The sequence below is a fragment of the Gracilinanus agilis genome, chromosome 1, assembly GCF_016433145.1.
Source record: "Gracilinanus agilis isolate LMUSP501 chromosome 1, AgileGrace, whole genome shotgun sequence".
Classification (NCBI taxonomy): domain Eukaryota; kingdom Metazoa; phylum Chordata; class Mammalia; order Didelphimorphia; family Didelphidae; genus Gracilinanus; species Gracilinanus agilis.
In genome coordinates, this window is record NC_058130.1 from 192,851,848 (window position 1) to 192,869,989 (window position 18,142).

The 18,142-nt window shown below is 37.6% G+C and overlaps 1 protein-coding gene across 2 annotated transcripts in view; it reads right to left on the reverse strand.

Annotated features, from left to right (window-relative positions):
• Positions 1-18,142, reverse strand: part of TRPM3 (transient receptor potential cation channel subfamily M member 3) — a 1,135,309-nt gene that overhangs the window by 119,229 nt on the left and 997,938 nt on the right. The window contains exons 13-16 of one of the 2 annotated variants that reach the window (XM_044659449.1): positions 8,196-8,231; positions 7,888-8,028; positions 6,094-6,123; positions 2,284-2,573 (exon numbers count right to left, since the gene is read on the reverse strand). In XM_044659449.1, the coding sequence (XP_044515384.1) occupies positions 2,284-2,573; positions 6,094-6,123; positions 7,888-8,028; positions 8,196-8,231 (497 nt within the window). The remainder of the gene's footprint in view (positions 1-2,283; positions 2,574-6,093; positions 6,124-7,887; positions 8,029-8,195; positions 8,232-18,142) is intronic. The other variant, XM_044659442.1, reaches the window with a different exon arrangement.

An 18,142-nucleotide genomic window follows, 5' to 3' on the forward strand; every position in this document is an offset into this window, starting at 1 on the left:
ACTTTTCTAGTCCTTAAATCTGTTTTCTTACCTCAACACCCAAATAAAATTTCTTTGTCCACAGTTACTACTGATGTCTTACTGCTAACTCTAATGGCCTTCTTCAGGTTTTCATACTTTTTCACCTTTCTGCACTGTTGATTACTACCTTTTCCTGGACATTCCCTTCTCCCTTGGCTTTATGAAAAAAATCCTCTCTATCATTGTTCTCTTATTTGTTTATCACTATTTATGAATCTCTTTTCCTGAGTTCCACCCCACCAAAATGTGGGCATTTTCCCAGGCTCAGTCCTGGATGTTCTACTTTTGATGTTCTCATTAGCTTCTATAAGTTGAATGATCTCTCATGATGATTCCCAAATGTATATTGTATTGTACATATTATATTATATATTCCCAGATATGTATTAGTATGTATTATAAACCCTAATTTCTGTCTTGAACTCAAGTCACCCATCACCAACTGCCAGCTAAGACATCTTCATTTGGGTTTCCTGTAGGCAACTGAAACTCAATATATCCAAAAGCAGAAATAATTATCTTCCTTAAAGCTATTCCTCCTTCTCCAGACTTTTCCATTAATTTTTCTTTTATTGTTAATTTAATTTATTATTATTATTTTACTAATTATGTATAATTACAAATTTCCACATGAATTTTCTGAAGTTATCTGATTCAAATTGTCTCCCTCTCTTCTGGAACTGGTAAGCAATTCAATCTTCTCCATTTTCTTTAAAGGCACCACTATCCTTCCCAGGCATCCTGGTACATAACTTTGAAATGATCCTCGATTCTTCTTTATCTTCTCTATATAAATAATTGCCAAGCCTTATTAGTTCTCCCATCACAACATCTTATATTTGTCTCCTTCTTTCTACTCACAAGTCACTCCCCTAGTTTAGGTCCTCATCACCTATTGGCTGGACTACCACAATAATACCCCCAAATTACTCAGTTTCTTATTTTTTCCCTGTTCAATCTGTCCTCCACCCCAGTGGGGTTAAACTGGCAATGCAACAGGTGCTACTAAACCATACATAAGGATCCATGTAGGTCGTACATTGATTTAGAAAACCATGTGTTAACGTTATCTATATTCTACTATATTTTTATTTATTTTGTTAAATATTTCCCAAATACATTTTAATGTAATTCTACACTTTTGTTCCACACAAATTGCCAAACTATATTCCTAAAGCACAGATCTGACCGGGTTATTCCCCTGCTCAAAAATTTCCAGTATTCCCTATTTTTAAATAGAAATTAAAAATGATAAAATATAAACACAATAAGCAAAATATTATCTAACTACAATATTGTAACAAATATACAAAATATAAATATAAACCCTGAACTTGGCATTTAAAACCTTTTTCCTGCTATATCCAGCCTATCTATCAGAATCTTTTACATTATTTTCCTTTCACACTATTAGTTCTAGCAAGAATGGCTTGTTTTTTGTTTTTGTTTTTTTTTTTTCTTGGATTTGATTGTTTTTCTCCTTCCACCTTGTGCTGAATGTTTGGAATAGATTACTTCCTTTTCTCAGCTTCTTAGGATTTGGAGCTCCATTCAAGATTCAACTCAGGTGTTCATTTCTGTTTGGAGGCTTCTTATATTGCGTTTGTCTGTCTGCTTTCATAGAATGTACTGCTCCCCTCCCTGCACAGGAGAACATTAGGTGCAGGATGGCAGGGACTAATCAGCTCAGTAGATTGAGAGGGGAAGTTTTGGGTTCAAATTTGGGTTCTGAAACTTTTTAGTTTTGTGACCCTGGGCAAGTCACTTAACCCTTTAGCCCTTATCACTCTTCTGCCTTAGAACCAATACTTAGTATTGATTCCAAGATAGGAAGGTAAGGGTTAAAAAAAAGTTGGATGAAATGAATTGAGATTCGACTATCAAGGGCTGACTCAGTCATCCAATTTGGACCATAGTGGAGCAACTTAGGGTAAGGTAAAAAATGTATGTCCTCCTAAATGATCCATTTGTGTTTGTCATTTGCATTCTTAGTAATTAGCAAGGTGCATACATAATGCATCATCAATATCATCAACTATTTGTTCTTTTGGAGGAGCTTTGTCTCCTATTTCTTCAGACTTTCTGTGAGCTCTGTTGGTGTGACTGGTCTCTAAGTATCCACCTTGCATAATTACACTTCCTTTGCATAGAGATTTAGTAGTTGAAACCAACCCAAGGGAAGGTCACTTTGGACAACAGTAATAACTCTGCTCTTTTAGAATCTACTTCCTTTCCCCCCCCCTCACTCCCATGCTAGCCAACCTGGAGTTGTGGTTCAGCTCCTGGGAGATGTCATCCACCATGTCATTTTCTGATGCCTCATGAGCCATTGCTTTGCACAGCTTACAGGCTACCAGAGCTTTGGCCATGGCCTCTTCCCCATGCTGCCAGAAGAACAAGGCCATCTTTTGTCGCTTCATCAGGACAGCCCATACCATGAGCTCATGAAAAGGGAAAGGGAAGTGGTTGATCTCAGGGTCATCCAAATCAATGTCAACTTCTTCTTCTCTCTTTTTGGTGGTTTTTCTTCCTCTTCTCAAGGGAACATCATCCTATAAATCAAGGGAAATAAAATGGAGTGTGAGATAATAGGGAGCTGAATTTTAATCTGGATTTTTTTGGTGGTGGAGGGGGAAAGAAGGAGGAAAATGAATATTTAGAAATAATATTTTCTCTCTGCTTCAACTTCCTATGTTTGAAAATCCTGTCAATATCCCAACATTTAAACCCTCATCCCTTTATGTCATTTATAAGGAACATTCTCTTTCTTTTTGATTTCTTGTCTTTCTTCATTTCCCATTGTGTCATCCTACTGGACTTAATTAAATCTTCTATAAGTCATTAAATTAGATTTTATTTTCTACTCTTTGTCTATATAATATTTTGTTACCTTTAAAAATAACATTACTTCCCATCTTAGAATCAATATATTGGACAAACATTTCCAGTGCTTTCAGCTAGTGCCCAAATGGTCTCAGGACTCCCTACCATCTTGGCCATCCTCTTCTAGAGCTGCTGTTTCAGTTGGCTGATGTCCTCCCTAAAACATGATGAGCAGAACTAATATAATACTCTGATGATGATAAAGTATAGGAGGACCATCACTTTCCTAGTCAGGAACACAATGCTTCTATGAATGTAGCCTAATTAATTTTACTTATTTGACTTTCAGGTCAGTATTGATTCAAATTGAACGTGGTAGTCTATGGAAATACCCAGATCTGTTACAGATCTGACCAGTTGTATCTCTATTACCTTTTACTTATTCAGTTGATTTTTTGAACCTATGTTCATTCTTTTACATTTATTCCTATTAAATTATACTCATTTATATTCAGACTATAATTTTAGACTTGATATCTTTTTGGATCTTGTCTTTATCAACTTGCATGGTAGCTCTTTCGCCCAGCTTTTGATTAACTGGAAATTTGATAAGCATACAACCTATTCCTTCATCAAATCACTGATAAAAATCCTGAATAGCACAGGAGCCAAGCTTGGCATCTCTCAGAAGAGGTATAATAGAACTCTGGGGCACTTCACTAGAAATTTCCTTGCATGTTTTCATGTATTGAATAATGACTACTCTAGTTCATTTGCTCTGTTCTGAATCTGTCCTCACTTTCTGGGCCATTAGCTAGCTCACATCTCTCCATCTTTTTCAATTAGGTGAAATCTAAATAGATTTGGTATCTGGCATTCACTGATCTACTAGTCCAGTTGTCCTATCAAAACAATATAAAGTTAGTATGCCATGACCCATTCTTGATGAAGCCATATTAGCTTATTGTGGCCATTTGTGTTTCACTTTTCTTTTCTCCTGCTTTTCAATTCTGGGAATAATAAGCAAATTATTACAAAGCTTTTGGGAAAATGGTGACAGTTGGTTCTTTTCTACACTCTTCCCCCTGCCCTCCCACCCTTTTCAGCCCTGTGACTCTCGAGACCAAAATTCCCTTTTCAAAGCCACTACTGTTTGATATTCTGTCTCCTGCTATTAGAATGTAAACTGCTCGAGATTAGGTACTATTTCATTTTTGTATTTGCTAGCATGGTGCTTGGTAAGTAATAGATACTTTCAAAATGCTCCTTTCACCCATCAATTAATTAATCTTTCTGAAAGCATATGGATCATCACTTTAATAACATACCTGAGAGGAATGAAGGTCAAATTAACTAGTTTCTAGTTGGAAAATGCTACCCTCTTCCTTTTTTTACAAACTGGATCTTTTGCCTGGCTCCAGGTCTGGGACTAGCTGCCTCTTCCTTTTTCCATAATTTTGGAAAGATTACCTAGATAGCAGCTCAGTAATTACACCAGTCAACTCTTTTGGTATCCTGGTCTGGAAATCATTCAGGTCTAATGATTTGAATTCATTGAAGGCAAACAGGTGCTTTCTTATCAACTTTCTCTTTTATCTTTGGTTTCAATTCCCTAGTAATTATTTTTATTTTGAGTTGGAACTCAGATCATTCTCTTTGGTAGAGAAAACCAGGAAAGTAGTTCTATGTCCTGTTAATAATCCACTTGGGGGCAGTAGTCGTATGCCTTCATTGAGCTAATTTGATGTCCAATATTGCTAAAATTCTCCCCTCTTTTTTTTTTTTTGAATTGTAGTTAGCATTCATTCATCACTAGCTTCAGCTCACTCTCACGTTTGGTGTTTGAGAAACAGGCTGTTCTTTTCTATCTATCCTCAGTACTTCTTCACATTTTAAAAATCTAATTTAGCCAGTTGGTTTTTTCACAAATGCACTTCAATCTTTTTTAGAAAATCCCCTCTTTTTCTTCTTTAATGAAAAAGTTTGTGTTACAAATTCAGTATTTCATTGCTGAAACCTTCTATGCCCTTTTGGTTGGACTTTCTTCAGTGATGGTGAACCTTTAAGAGATAGAATGCTGGGTACTGCCCCCATCTCAGACAGAGTGCCATGCCTGCCCCGCCCAGACCAAGTGCCATGCCACTCCCCCCACCAAGTGTGGGTCTGCCCTATCCTCCCTCACTTATCCCACAGAGGGGAGGGAGGAAGCACTCCCATAGGACTGCTGGGAGGATGGGTGGCGGAATGTGAAAAAATGTCATCAGGCATGGTGGAGAGGGAGAGGGGAGCAACTCTGCCTGAGTCCTTCTGCCTTTCTAGTTACAAACTCTGGAGAATGGGGGTGGGGGAACAGCCTAGTGCCCACAGAGAAGGCTCTGCATGGTGCCGACTTTGGCACCCATGCCTTAGGTTCACCATCACTGCTCTAGAGTATTTAACTTTGCTATTAAAACAATGACAACGACGACAATGACAACAACAACAACAATGACGACAACAACAGCAGCAACAGCAGCAGCAACAACAACAACTCTGTATTTCTTCACTAGGGAACATATCAAACTTTGCTAGCTTCTTATATGCCAGGAACTTGAAGATGGAGTAGACATCTCTTCCTTAGGTCTCTGACATTTTTTCATAATTAGGTGGTCAGTGGATAAAGAGCCAGGTCTAGAGATGAGATGTCCTGAGTTCAATTCTGAATTTAGTCATTTCCTAACTGGGTGACCCTGGACAAGACCCCATTTCCTAGCCCTTACTGCTCTTCAGCCTTGGAACCAATACACAGTATTGATTCTAAGAGGGAAGGTAAGGCCTTAAAAAAATAAAGAAAATAGTTCAAATCCTATCATAAATACTTAATAACTGTGATCCTGTATTTAATATCAATGTCAACATTTATGTATCTCAATTTTCCCATCTATAAAATGCATTTAATAATAGTACTTACCTCACAAATCTGTTTTAAGGACCAAATGCATGTATATATATTTATATATATATCTACATATATATCTATATCTGTGTGTGTATGTATGTATGTATAGACATAGACTTTTTACATATATGCAATATATAGGTTGTATTTGTATACATCTATACATATATGGATCATGCTTCAGAAACCTTAAAACAATATGTAAATGCTATTTATTATTTTTATTATCAACATCATTATTCTAGTTATTATTACTATCATTAATTAGTATCTATTCTATTATTCTATTAATGCTTTAAATAAATACTTACCTCCATTCCTAGAAGTTTCAAGGCTTTAGGCTGTCAAAAGAAAAAGATGAAAAATATTTTACATATTATTTGCATAGAAATAATGAACAAATGTGACCACAAATAAAATAGATATATGAAAAAATTACATGGTACCATATGCCATCGTCCTATGTCACTAAATAAGAAACATTTAGAGAATCTAATGATGTGTTTGTAAAGATTCTTGGGAAAGTAAGACTACTGAAGATATCTGCAGTTTATTTTGTGCAGCTCAGAAAACTGGTATTGAGTGACACTTCGTTTCCTCTCCAAAGATAGATTTCTGTGTTGTAACTTCCCTTCACCTACCACTTAATTTTTACTGTACTAATAACCACTAAATATTTATTTGAGCAGTAAAATAGTGAACCAGCTCTTTAGGTATTTCCATAATTTGATAAATTCTATATATTTGGAAGTTTGATAAAGATAACATAAAGCAGATAGGAGAAATAAAGACAGAACTATAGATCCTTCCCTTAGCTTTGGTTCTGGCCTCTAGTTCATTTGCATACTAATCTAAGAGAGCCTTGGGAGCAATATTAGTCTCACCTTGATGGTTTTCTACATTGCTCCTGTGGTGTTTTATTTGAGCTGGAGGCTTTGAAATGGGTTTTGGGAAGGCAGGTTTACAGTGAGTCACAAATAATGTGATTCAAGTCAGATAGTTGCCTGGGATCATAGATCTTGAATCAGGAGCACACATGAGCAGTGAGCTAAAAAAAAGACAGCAAACCTACTCAGGCTAAGATTAAGTCTGTTCTTTTGTTTGCTGTTGTTGATGATGTGATTTCAGGTTAAAAAATTCCTTATACCTCCCATAAAATATCAATATTATCAATCAGTTTATATTCTTCCCCTCCAATCTCTCTCTCAAGATAATTTTAATCATTATATTCTCACATACTTTATGTATTCCTAAATGACTTGGGATTGCCTTAAGTCAAATTTTAATAAATGGTGAGGTCCCCAACCTCCATTTTTTTAGCTTATGAAATACAAACATAGTCTCTCCACATTAATAGTCTGACCAGCTTACATTCTCGGAGGTACCAGCATATACATACATTCATTCACACATATTCAGCTCCTAATACAATCCCCTTTCTTAAATTATCAGTAAGACAGATAAGTTTATTTTGAAAGTTGTGACTATCGGCTGAGGGACTTATGAGAAAGAAAACTAGCTACATTCAGAGGAAGAACTGTGGGAGGAGAAACACAGAAGAAAAACAACTGCTTGAACACATGGGCTGATGGGGATATTATTGGGGATGTAGACACTAAACGATAACTCTAGTCCAACTATCAATAATATGGAATTAGGTCTTGATCAATGATACATGTAAAACCCAGTGGAATTGTGCGTCAGCTAAGGGGGGGTTAGGGGGGCTTGGGGGAGAGGGAAAGAACACGAAATATGTAACCATGGGATAATATTCAAAATAAAAATAAAAATAAATAAATAGACATTCACCACTCAAAAAAAAAAAGTTGTGACTATCATACAAAAGTCTGGGTTACATTTCTTTGGTCCATTTCCTATTGGCTTGTAGTTGGACACTGATTTGTCCTGGACTAAAATTCTGTTTGGCCTTAGCCTGATTTGGAATTATGCACTGTTGCCTTTGGGTTAGTGACCAAGAGATTCATGAGAGATAGAAGCAATCCCTGTCAACCTTTGGGACCAAGGGAAGAAAAATACATCTTGGTGGATAGGAACAAGGTTCTAATCACATCATATATGGAGCAGAAGAGAATTAATCGACTTACTCTCTTGGGTCCAAATAGGTTGTGGTAGAGAGTCCGGAACCGTTTTCTAGTATAGTTGCAGCGATAAGCTCCTCCCATCAGGTATTCAATCACAAGGCCAATATCAATTAAACTTATCCTGTAATCTGGAGGCAGGTTCCCCTAGCCCATGAATGAATTAAAAAAAAAAAAAAGGAAACAAATCCAAGAAACAAGGTGGTTTACTAGGTATCCTGTGCCATGTTCTCTGTAACTATTTTATAGTAAAATTAATAATAACAAAAAAAGAAACATTTGAATTTTATTATTAGGCTGGTTAATTAATTCACCTTAAAATAGATCCAACCGAAACCTGGATATTCTCGCTTGGAAAGAAGACATAAGTTAAATAAGAAGATGCAGTAATTGTTGGCAGTAACAGGAATTAACATCAAAATGCAGGATTCAATGTCTTCAACTGGGGAGAAAAACACACCACTACAGCACAAGAAGCATGAGGAGTAGACATGATTTAGAGGTTGCTCTCGCCCCCTCCTCCCCCAACCTCTTCCTACCTCTCTAACCTGGTTTCCTGGGAGTGAGTCTTTCAGCTTCTTCCATAGCAACCCATCCCACCATGTCTCTTTCGCCAGCAGGCTCAACTACACTAGTTTCTGCTATTTACTAGTTATGTATTAGTTATACTAGAATCTGTTAATTCCACTACTCTCATTTCCCTGCTTATTGAAATGGATTTTGGTCACTCTAAGCATTTTATTATCCTCTGGGTAGCTAGCCATTAGTCAGTGATACCCAGAGACCATCTATTTCCTTACTCTTATTACATGGAGATTCATCTCCAAAGATGATTTTTTTTATTGAGGGCCTAAATCAGGGGTTAGGATGGAGTGTGGTTGGGGACACATAGCTTGGATGTTACTTAAAGGAAAAAAAATTGGCAGTAGTAACTTTTTCAAGAAGGGAGGGAATAAGAGAAAATTTGAAAAATGTATCCTCAGATGACATGAAGAAATGGCCAATAGTATTTTAAAGGTAATTACCCGAGCCCAAAGAAATGGAAGGGTTAGGCAGGGAGTAAAATAGAGAAGGGAATGGAAGGGATTCTTTTCTGTGGCAGCTTTTTCTCCCCCCCAGAACCAAGGAGATTTCTCATCCTTAACCCTATAGAGGATGATATTTATAAGTGCTTGTGACTAGGAAGTCTCATTTGGCTGTTTAACTTTGATGAATGCCCAAATTGAAAAGATTTAGATAAGGCTTAAGTGGCTTTTATTTTTTTTTTTCATTTATTTCCACCTTTATTTCTACTTCAAAAGGGAGATTCATAAGGCCAAAGGAAATTTCCCTCTCTCCTAGATTAGGGGTTGTTGGCTCCATTAGCAGCTGGCCTTATTCCGTCTGCCAGAAATCTTGATCTGACAGTGAATTTCAAAGGGGCACAACTGAGCTCCTCGGGCCCTTCCTTAAAGAGATTATTATCCCAGGATTCCTTGCTTAGGAATGGATATGGTATCAGTATTCAAAACAACCAAATAAATAATATTTACATGGCATAGTTTCTAAAACAAACTTTGAAACGCTATTCAGAACTTGTATCCTCCAGTAATTTAAGGCTGCAGCCAATGCCACATTTGTTTTTAATGAATCACTTTGCCTAAGGATGTCAGTAACGGGTGGCTGGGAAATAAACTTGAACTGGTTTTTTAAATTTTATCTTAAAATTAGGCATAAGAGACCATGATGAAGTCCTGGGCTAGTCTGGATTGTATGTGATATCCAAAGATACTCTCTATTTGAATGACCAAGTGGTGGTGATGGTATGCATTCAATGAGTCTTTCACACTCTTAGCCAGTTCCCTGGTGACCAAGAACACATATTTAAAGACCGGCTGGCCAGGGTTAAAGATGCTATTTGTGGAAATGGAACAGAGTGACCTTAATTAGCATGGACAGGGATTGAGCCTTTGATCTTGTGAGTCCTATGTTCTAACGCAATGACATGGACTACTACATACATGTTTGACAGCCCATATTCGACCTGGCAACTTTATCTTCCACACTGAGAGTCCAAAGGCAGAAGTCAGGTGGGCAGGAATAAAGTATATGGCCAACAGGGGCTGTTCTCATTTCATTACTCTCTACTGCTTTCTCCATTTGCTCTGCCACTTGCCTGTGATTCTCACTCATGTTCTCTCTAGGGGAGGACCAGGGGCAAATATGTGGAAACTAGGTAGGGCTGGGCTAAGGGAAAGCTGACTGTCAGTCAGATATATAAAGGTCAAAAATATTTGGGGGCATAATGATACCTATTATTGGTACCACCAGTCAGTGGCTATTAAAAGCTTTGGTACATATTTCATAGGCAAAGTTACTGATGCTTATAATAGTAACTGACATTCCTGCAGCACTCTAAAATTTGGAAATTATTTGACATCTGTCATTTATTTGAGTCTCAAAACTATCCTATGAGGTTGGTACTAAATGTGATAGTTCCATTTTGCAGATGAGGAAACTGAGCCACTAAGCAGTTAAGCAATTTGCAAATGGTTGCACAGAAGTAGGATGCAAATCTACGTCTTCCAGACTTTGAATTCAATATTCTGGTCATTATGCCATACAGTTTTTTGACTGTGGGCACCTCACTTCCTCTCTGTGGACTTTATTATCTTAATCTAAAAACTGGAAATAATATTGGCATTGCCTACTTACAGAGTTATTCTAAGGCAAGTGCTCTATGTACCGTAAAATGTTTATTTGTTGTTGAATCCTTTCAGTTGTGTCTGACTCTTCACGACCCCCGTTGGAGTTTTCTTTTCAAAGATACTTCACCAGCTCATTTTATAGATAAGAAACTGAAGCAAACAGGGTTAAGACACTTGCCCAGTATCACACAGCCTGTAAGTATCTGAGGCTGAATTTGAACTCGGGTCTTCTTGACCTCTATGCTCATCATTCTATCCACTGTACCACTTAGTTTTCCTCCTTAAAATGTATGCAAACATTTACTATTGTATCATCTCCTCTTTATTCCTTTGATCTGCCTGCTTTTCTCAGTTTTTCAAAATCGTGTCTTCATCTAAGGAAATGAGCAATCTCCATTAACCTAGATTTCTAGCATTAAGCCTAAACTGGCATCAAAAAAGATAATTTGCTTTGATTACTGCTTGCAAAACATTCTAATTTTTTGGAAGGGAAAAAGGAAATTCAGAAAACTTTAAAAAAATATTGGCTTTTTTGGTTCTTGGTTTATTAATCTTTTAAAGAAAGTTTCAACATATTTTGCAAATTTTACCTGTATATTTAATACTCTGTTATTCCAACAATTAATAATTCAGTTTGTAGGGTGCTATAGTGGAAAGGGTACTAGACTAACACTCCTAGACTATTACATCTGGAACATCTAGTCAGGTTCAAGTCCTTGACCCTACCACTTACCTTCGAACCTTTTCTAAGTTTCTTCTATAAAAATAGATGCAATAATACATGTGCTAGAAGTCACGTGATTGTGAGGTTCAAATGAGCAAATGTACAGAAATGACTTTCTCATTACAAAGTATCATATATTTGTGAATTGTATTATAATTATTATTTTACGCTTTTTCGTTTTACCTGTGAACCCCCATTGAGCCCCCTCAGTCAAGAGGTATTGGGAGAGTAGGGCAGACTAGAAGCAGTGATCAATCACAGGGCGGCCATTGTTTGCCAAATTAATATTGGACTAATTTAAACTGTCACAAATTCCAAGGAAATCGTGTGTCCACCGAGGTATTTCATGGGATTATAGCATTTTCTACCGTGAATATATATTTCAGAATAACTCAGAAAAGCACTGATGCTGACACCAATACTATTTAAATGGAAATATGGCCATGAGAAGTCACTTAACATCTCAGTGCCCCAGGCAGCTTTTTAAGATTAGAAGTTAAGAGATGAGTGGCCCAAGCACATCTCCAGAGGAAATGTGCACACCAGGAAATCCTTGTACTGAAGAAACAACTGGTCCACACCTCTCTCTACTCACTCTCTGGAAATTTTAAGAAATGATCTGAATGGTCAGCAAGTGATATGTACATTGTCCTGGTCTTCTGTCATTATTGGTATACCCATTAATCCAAATTACAGACTTGTATGAATTCCAAGTAACAGAAAATAGGCAAATATGAGGCTAGTGTCTAGCTATATTTTAGTGTTATAGAAAGACTGCTGGACTGGAATCAAGTGAGACCTTGGTCTAGATTCTTGGCACTGATATTTAGTCTCTCTGTCACCCTGGGACCCTGGGTGAATCATTTTTCCTGCAACTTTTAATTTTATTATTCATTTGTTTCAGCTATGTCTGACTCTTCTTGACCATGTCTGGGGTTTTCTGGGCAAAGATATTGTGGTTTTTTGTATTTCCTTCTCCAACCGATTTTATAGATGAGGAAACTGAGGCAACATGATTAAGTGACTTGCCCAGGGCCATATAGCTGGTAAATGTCTGAGGTTGGATTTTAATTTAAAAAGATGATTTTTCTTGATTAGAGGTCTGGTACTCTGTCCATTGCACCACCTTGCTGACCTTTAATCTTAGACATCTCATATGTATAAATAAGGATGACAATACTTGTGCTATCTATTTTTTTGGGGGGGTTATTGTGAAAAAAACGACAGTAAGTCTCAAGCACTAATTAAATTTAAATTTATATTATTTATATAAAAATGTGATTTTAAAAAAGCCCTTACCTTCCATCTTAGAATCAATACTATGTATTGATTCCAAGGTAGAAGAGTGGTAAAGGCTAGGCGATGGGGGTTCAGTGGCTTGCCCAGGGTCACCCAGCTAGGAAGTGTCTGAGGTCAGATTTGAACCTAGGACCTCCCTCTCTAGGCCTGGTTCTCAATCCACTGAGCCACCCAGTTGCCCTAAGCAATTTGATTTCTAACCAGAAAGTTAGGGGAATTAATATTTGTGGAATAGAAACAGTCCCTTTCAATTTTAAGATGTTGCTAAGAGCAGTTAGAGTAGCCCATTGCCAATGGTCAGTCAGTCCTTTGAAGACAGACTTGAGTGTTAATAATGTTGGTGACATGCTCCAGAGTGAGAGCTATCAGAGATGTGATAATAGATGGAGAAACAGAGTTGAGGAAGAATAAACAACAAAAAAGTTTACCCTGTGATATAATACTCTATGAATATATAAATTAATGCATATATGCCTATGTATTTATGTGTATCTATACAGATACGTGTATCTATACACACATGTATGTGTATGTAGTTAAAGCATCCAGACTAGAGAAGAATCACAAATAAGGAGATATCTAGTTCATCTTTCTGCTTTAAACCACACCAAGTCATCCTGAAGGAGCCTTTAAAAAGTTTTATTTTCAGTTACTGCCAGGAAAAATGTCATTGTCTCCATTGACACACATCTCACAGTTATACACATGTGTGTATCTATGCATACACACATGCACATGAATTTAAGATAAAAACAAATATGCACATACATGCACGTGCATACATACATGTGCACAATATTAGATATAACCCAACATACACATATATGCATATCTACACACATGTACATGCATGTACACATATTTAACAAACGAGACATGTGAGTCAATCGGTGCCAATGGAGGCAGTGAAGTCTTTCCTGGAAGTCACTGGAAATAATATTGAATCAATGTCCTTCAGGATGATTTAGGGGTGATCTGAGGCAGGGATGGACTAGACAGCTTTCTCTTTCTGTGATTTTTCTAGTCAGAATGAAGCTAAAATTCAAATGACCACAGAGGGGCAATGTTCACCTAACTAAAGAAACCAAATAGAGGCATTTTCTTTATTCTATTTAGTCCTGATCTAAGAGCTTCCTTTTTATAGTGACTACAAGGCACGACTGCAGAGTGGACAGACAGAGAGGGTGTTCAGGAAAGGGGGCCAAGAGTCCTTGAAAGAATTACTGGGGCAGGTAAATTAGCTTCTTTCAAATTATAAATTCTCTAGCCCTCCTTCTAATGGGTGATTTCCTAAAAAAAAAGCTTTTGGCAACAGAAACATTAAGGAAAATGAGTTTTTAAAGTTCCTGCTAGGAAGGATGGAAGCTGTTCAGGAAGAAGTATATTCCAAAAAATGAATAAAACAGGCTATAACCCAGGTTTTCTCAGTATCATTTTCTCGCTTGTTAAGTGGTTCTTGAGCTAAAGGGAAGAACTTTAGTTCTCCTGGGATCAAGGCTTGCTGAGCTCTACCTAGTGGGCCACAGCATTGGCTAAGGGAGTGGATTTGAAGAGGCTGATGGAGTCCTATTTAATCTCACTGTAGGAGGAGGGAGCAGGGGAGAGAGCGTATGATGGAGCTCAGTTGGCAGCCATGGTAAGTCTCTTCTACCCTGTCTGGTACAGTTCAAAAATTATAGTTTATCTTATTATATCAATGCATGCACCCAAGACTTTTGCTAGTCAACATTCTAACTAGGTCTTTTTCAAGTTAGACATTAAAATTTTGTCTTATTTTATTTTATTTCTCCTAAAGGAGAAAGTCTACATACCTTTGTCTTCCAATGAAGGCCCATCTAAATCCACCCATTTCTAGTCTTATCTTGGACAATATCTTTTTGACAACCTCCCATCCAATTCAACGCAATGCAATTCACTTCATTTCATTCCATTCAAACAAAGCGTTTATTAAATATCTAGATTATGAGCCAGACACTACCAATCTACGGCCAGTCACTGGCTCCCCAACATACCCTGATCAGTCCTGCTTTTCACAACATTGTTTGTGCTGCTCTTCTGTTCTAGTCTCTTAGATTCTAAGCTCTTTTTATGTTGCTCATTCAAAAGTGTAGATCAATTAAAATGTTGCTCCACCTAGCTCTCTTATAACCTTTTTGGAAGGAATAAATTAGTGCTATTTTCTGGTCACAAGTGTTTCTCATTTCACGGTGTATTATAAAATAAAATGGATGCTATCTCTTTGTAAACATTACATTTTCTAGGTGTCATTTGTTATAGGTAATAAGAGCAATTAGGTCACTTTAATATAGCTTTAGAGACTGCTCTGCAGTGAGATTTTAAAAGAGAAGATTTGGGTACCATTTTAGGGAATGATTTGAGAAGGAAGGGATTAAATATTTATATACCACCTACTATGTACAGATGCTATGATAATCACTTTTACCAATATTATCTCAATTGACCCTCACATCAACCCTGAAAGGTAGGTATTGTTATTATCCTCATTTTACAGAGGAGGAAACTAAGGTAAACAGAAATCAAGTAACTTGACCAGGATCTTATAGGTATTAAGTATCTGAAGCCAGATTTGAACACAAGTCTTTCTGACTCCAGGTCCAGTATTCTCTCCACTTTACCACCAGCTGCCTTAAACTAAAAGACTAGCCTAAAATGCCCCTTTGTCCTTTTTAAAAAAAGAACCATTATCTCAGCTGTCAAAGCAGGGCATGTTCCATTAGGTTCCTTTTCCCACCACTTGGCCTTTATGTCCCTATTGTCTCCAGAAGGATAATGATCCATTTTGCAGCATGAAAGAGCACATGGCTCTATGGGTATACAATGATCTCTGTCAAATTTCTTCTCTGGTGGGTCAAGTTAATGCTGGGAAGTCCCAGGAAGAATAGCCCAGAGAAGCTTCTTAATGAAGGCAAAGGGGACAGCAAGTGGACCACTGGCTTGTGTGAGCACAAAGTGTTTCCTATTGTGCAGCTAGCACCTTTGTTCTATTGTGTAAAAGTCTGGAAAAGAAATAAACTTACACAACAAAAGAGGCTATCTAGAAAAAAAACTCCAATACATAGTTGTGGCCAAGGAAACCAACCCTTAAAATATTTCAATTTAAGACACTTAAAAAAAACCTCCAACTATTTAACTCAAGGAATTATGAAAAAAGCTCTGTCTTGGCTCAATATTCATGGAAATTCATTTTGTTTACATTCTGCAAAACTCTTATGACTCATCTTCTATATAGATGAGCTCTAAATTCCTTTTGCTATAATACTACCTCCATTTGCAAAGAGGAGAAGGATTTATGATTTCAGCTTCCAATGTGGATGCTCTCTCCACCAATCTAAATGGCATCTCATCTATGATTAGGATCATAGGTTTGCCTTTAAAGCTGAAAAGATAAAGAGGCTAAGACTAGATAGCTGCCTGAGACACAGAGGTTGAATGACTGGCCCAGGGTCACATAGCTAAGAAGTGTTGGGGGTGGGATTTGATTCAAGATCTCCCTGATTCCAAGCCCAGTGCTCTACCCTCTGTATTTCTGTATTACATAGTCACTTTTATAAATACTTAAAACTACTCTTCTTTGGGAAAAAATGGGTATCATGAAGAGGGTTCAGGGGATTAGAGATGTTAGCACATTTAATCCAAGACACAGAAAATAGTAATTCAAACATACAGAGCCACATGAGCGGACACAACTACTAAGATGCCAGCTTGCATATCACAGAAAAGTATAAAGAAAAGCAGACAGACTAGGGCCACTTTGGTTTTAAACGTAAGTGCACCAGAGCATCCAATGGATTTATGCATGAAAACAATTCTGGGAATATGACTAGTTTCCACTGGTTTAAATTCCAAATAGATGCTTAATAACACCTATATCATCTTTGCTGTTCCACGGACTTCACTGATAGAAATGAGTTAAAAAGCTGAAGTGAGTGTGGGAACAATGCTTCATATTCAAATCGGTTCAATTTCATACAGAAAGATGGCAAAGTATGGATGTCTATTTTCCTGGATGACTTGGGATGGTCCATAAATGTGTTAAGGTCTCCTCTTCTGGCCCTTTAGGTTTTGTAAAAAAGGAATCCCTTTCCTTATTTTCTCTTTCATCCCATTCTTAGAAATAGGTGTTTCTTCCCATTTCCCTCCATTTAACTAAATAAATGTTGTGAATGCTGGGATCTACCTTTCTTCTGGTTTGCTGCTCCACTGACTGGAGAATGGCAATGACCCAGGGGTATGAAAATCTCAGGAACTGCTATGCTGGTAACTGGGGAGTATGGACTAAGAAAACAAGAAAAAAAAGGGAAACAAAAAACCTTCCCCAAAAAAACAAAACAAAATGATTTTCCTCTTCCAAAGAGAAAACTCAGCGTGAAAGCAGTGATGCATTGGAGGGCGAGCATTAACTTTTTCCAGATGAATATTCCAGCAGGGGATTTTGTCCCCTTGTCTTAGAGTTGCAAAAGATAACTGTGCTGCGAAGCAAAAGAGAACACTGCCATGGTAACAGTGGGAAGTAGCAGAGAAAAGAGAGGCTTTCCCACATCTGGCCCTGAGTGTTCTTCTGGAAATGGGGGAGATGAAACAAATTGAGGTGGGAAACTAGTATGTTTGGGACTGTACTTTTGGGGTATCCTTAGGACTGAAGTGTGCCTATTTAAGGGTCCTCTGCTGATTTTCTCCTTTGATCAACCTAAGTCTTATACATGGCACTGTTAACAATAAGTTCACAAGGGATGTGTTAGTCTCAGTATATTGGGCAAAGTCAGAATACTGGGTGTTGCCAGGCTGAGATTTTTCCAGATTTCCTGCCCCAAATAAGTCAATTCGTAGTGCCTTGGTCTGCTCTCTGAGAAGAGGGTTTTTACATTTGGTTCATGCAGGATGCTAACTGTATCTTTATGTGTAACAATAATGAATAGTGGGTTGTATCCCTTGTAAACACTATTGGACACAGTAGTAGTTGTTACTACTAGTCAGGTTTATTTTTTCATACTTGGAGGAATGATGCATAGGAAGAAAGGCAAACCTATACAATATCCTTTTGGTTTGGGGAACATGAAACGTGACGAAGGCACTAGTGAAAAAACCCTGCTGGCTGCTTTCGAGCCCCTTTGCTGGGATAGAATTCTGGGCAGGACTTTCAAGATGGAGAATTGTGCAAGAGCTACACTGAGTGGGTTTTCTAAGGCAGCAGAGCCTTCCAAATTTCTTAGAGTCATACGGGGCGTGGGTGAGGAATGGCACATGGAAAGTGATAATACAACTCTAGCTCAGGAACTAAATCCTTACAGATCAACCTCCTTCCTAAGGAAGGAAGGGAGAAATGTGTCAGACATGACTAAGCTGTTAGTGTGGGAGAGTACTCCTCCGACTCCACACAAGGTCATGCCACCAAAAAATGTGGCCTCAGGCCATCTCTGAGGTCAGTGTGATACCCTCCTCCTGAGTGGATGCCCCATAGGAAGTTGCCATCATTCTTACCAGAAAAGGAAAAATCTGAACTTCTGTTGACTTTATGCTCTTGAATACTATA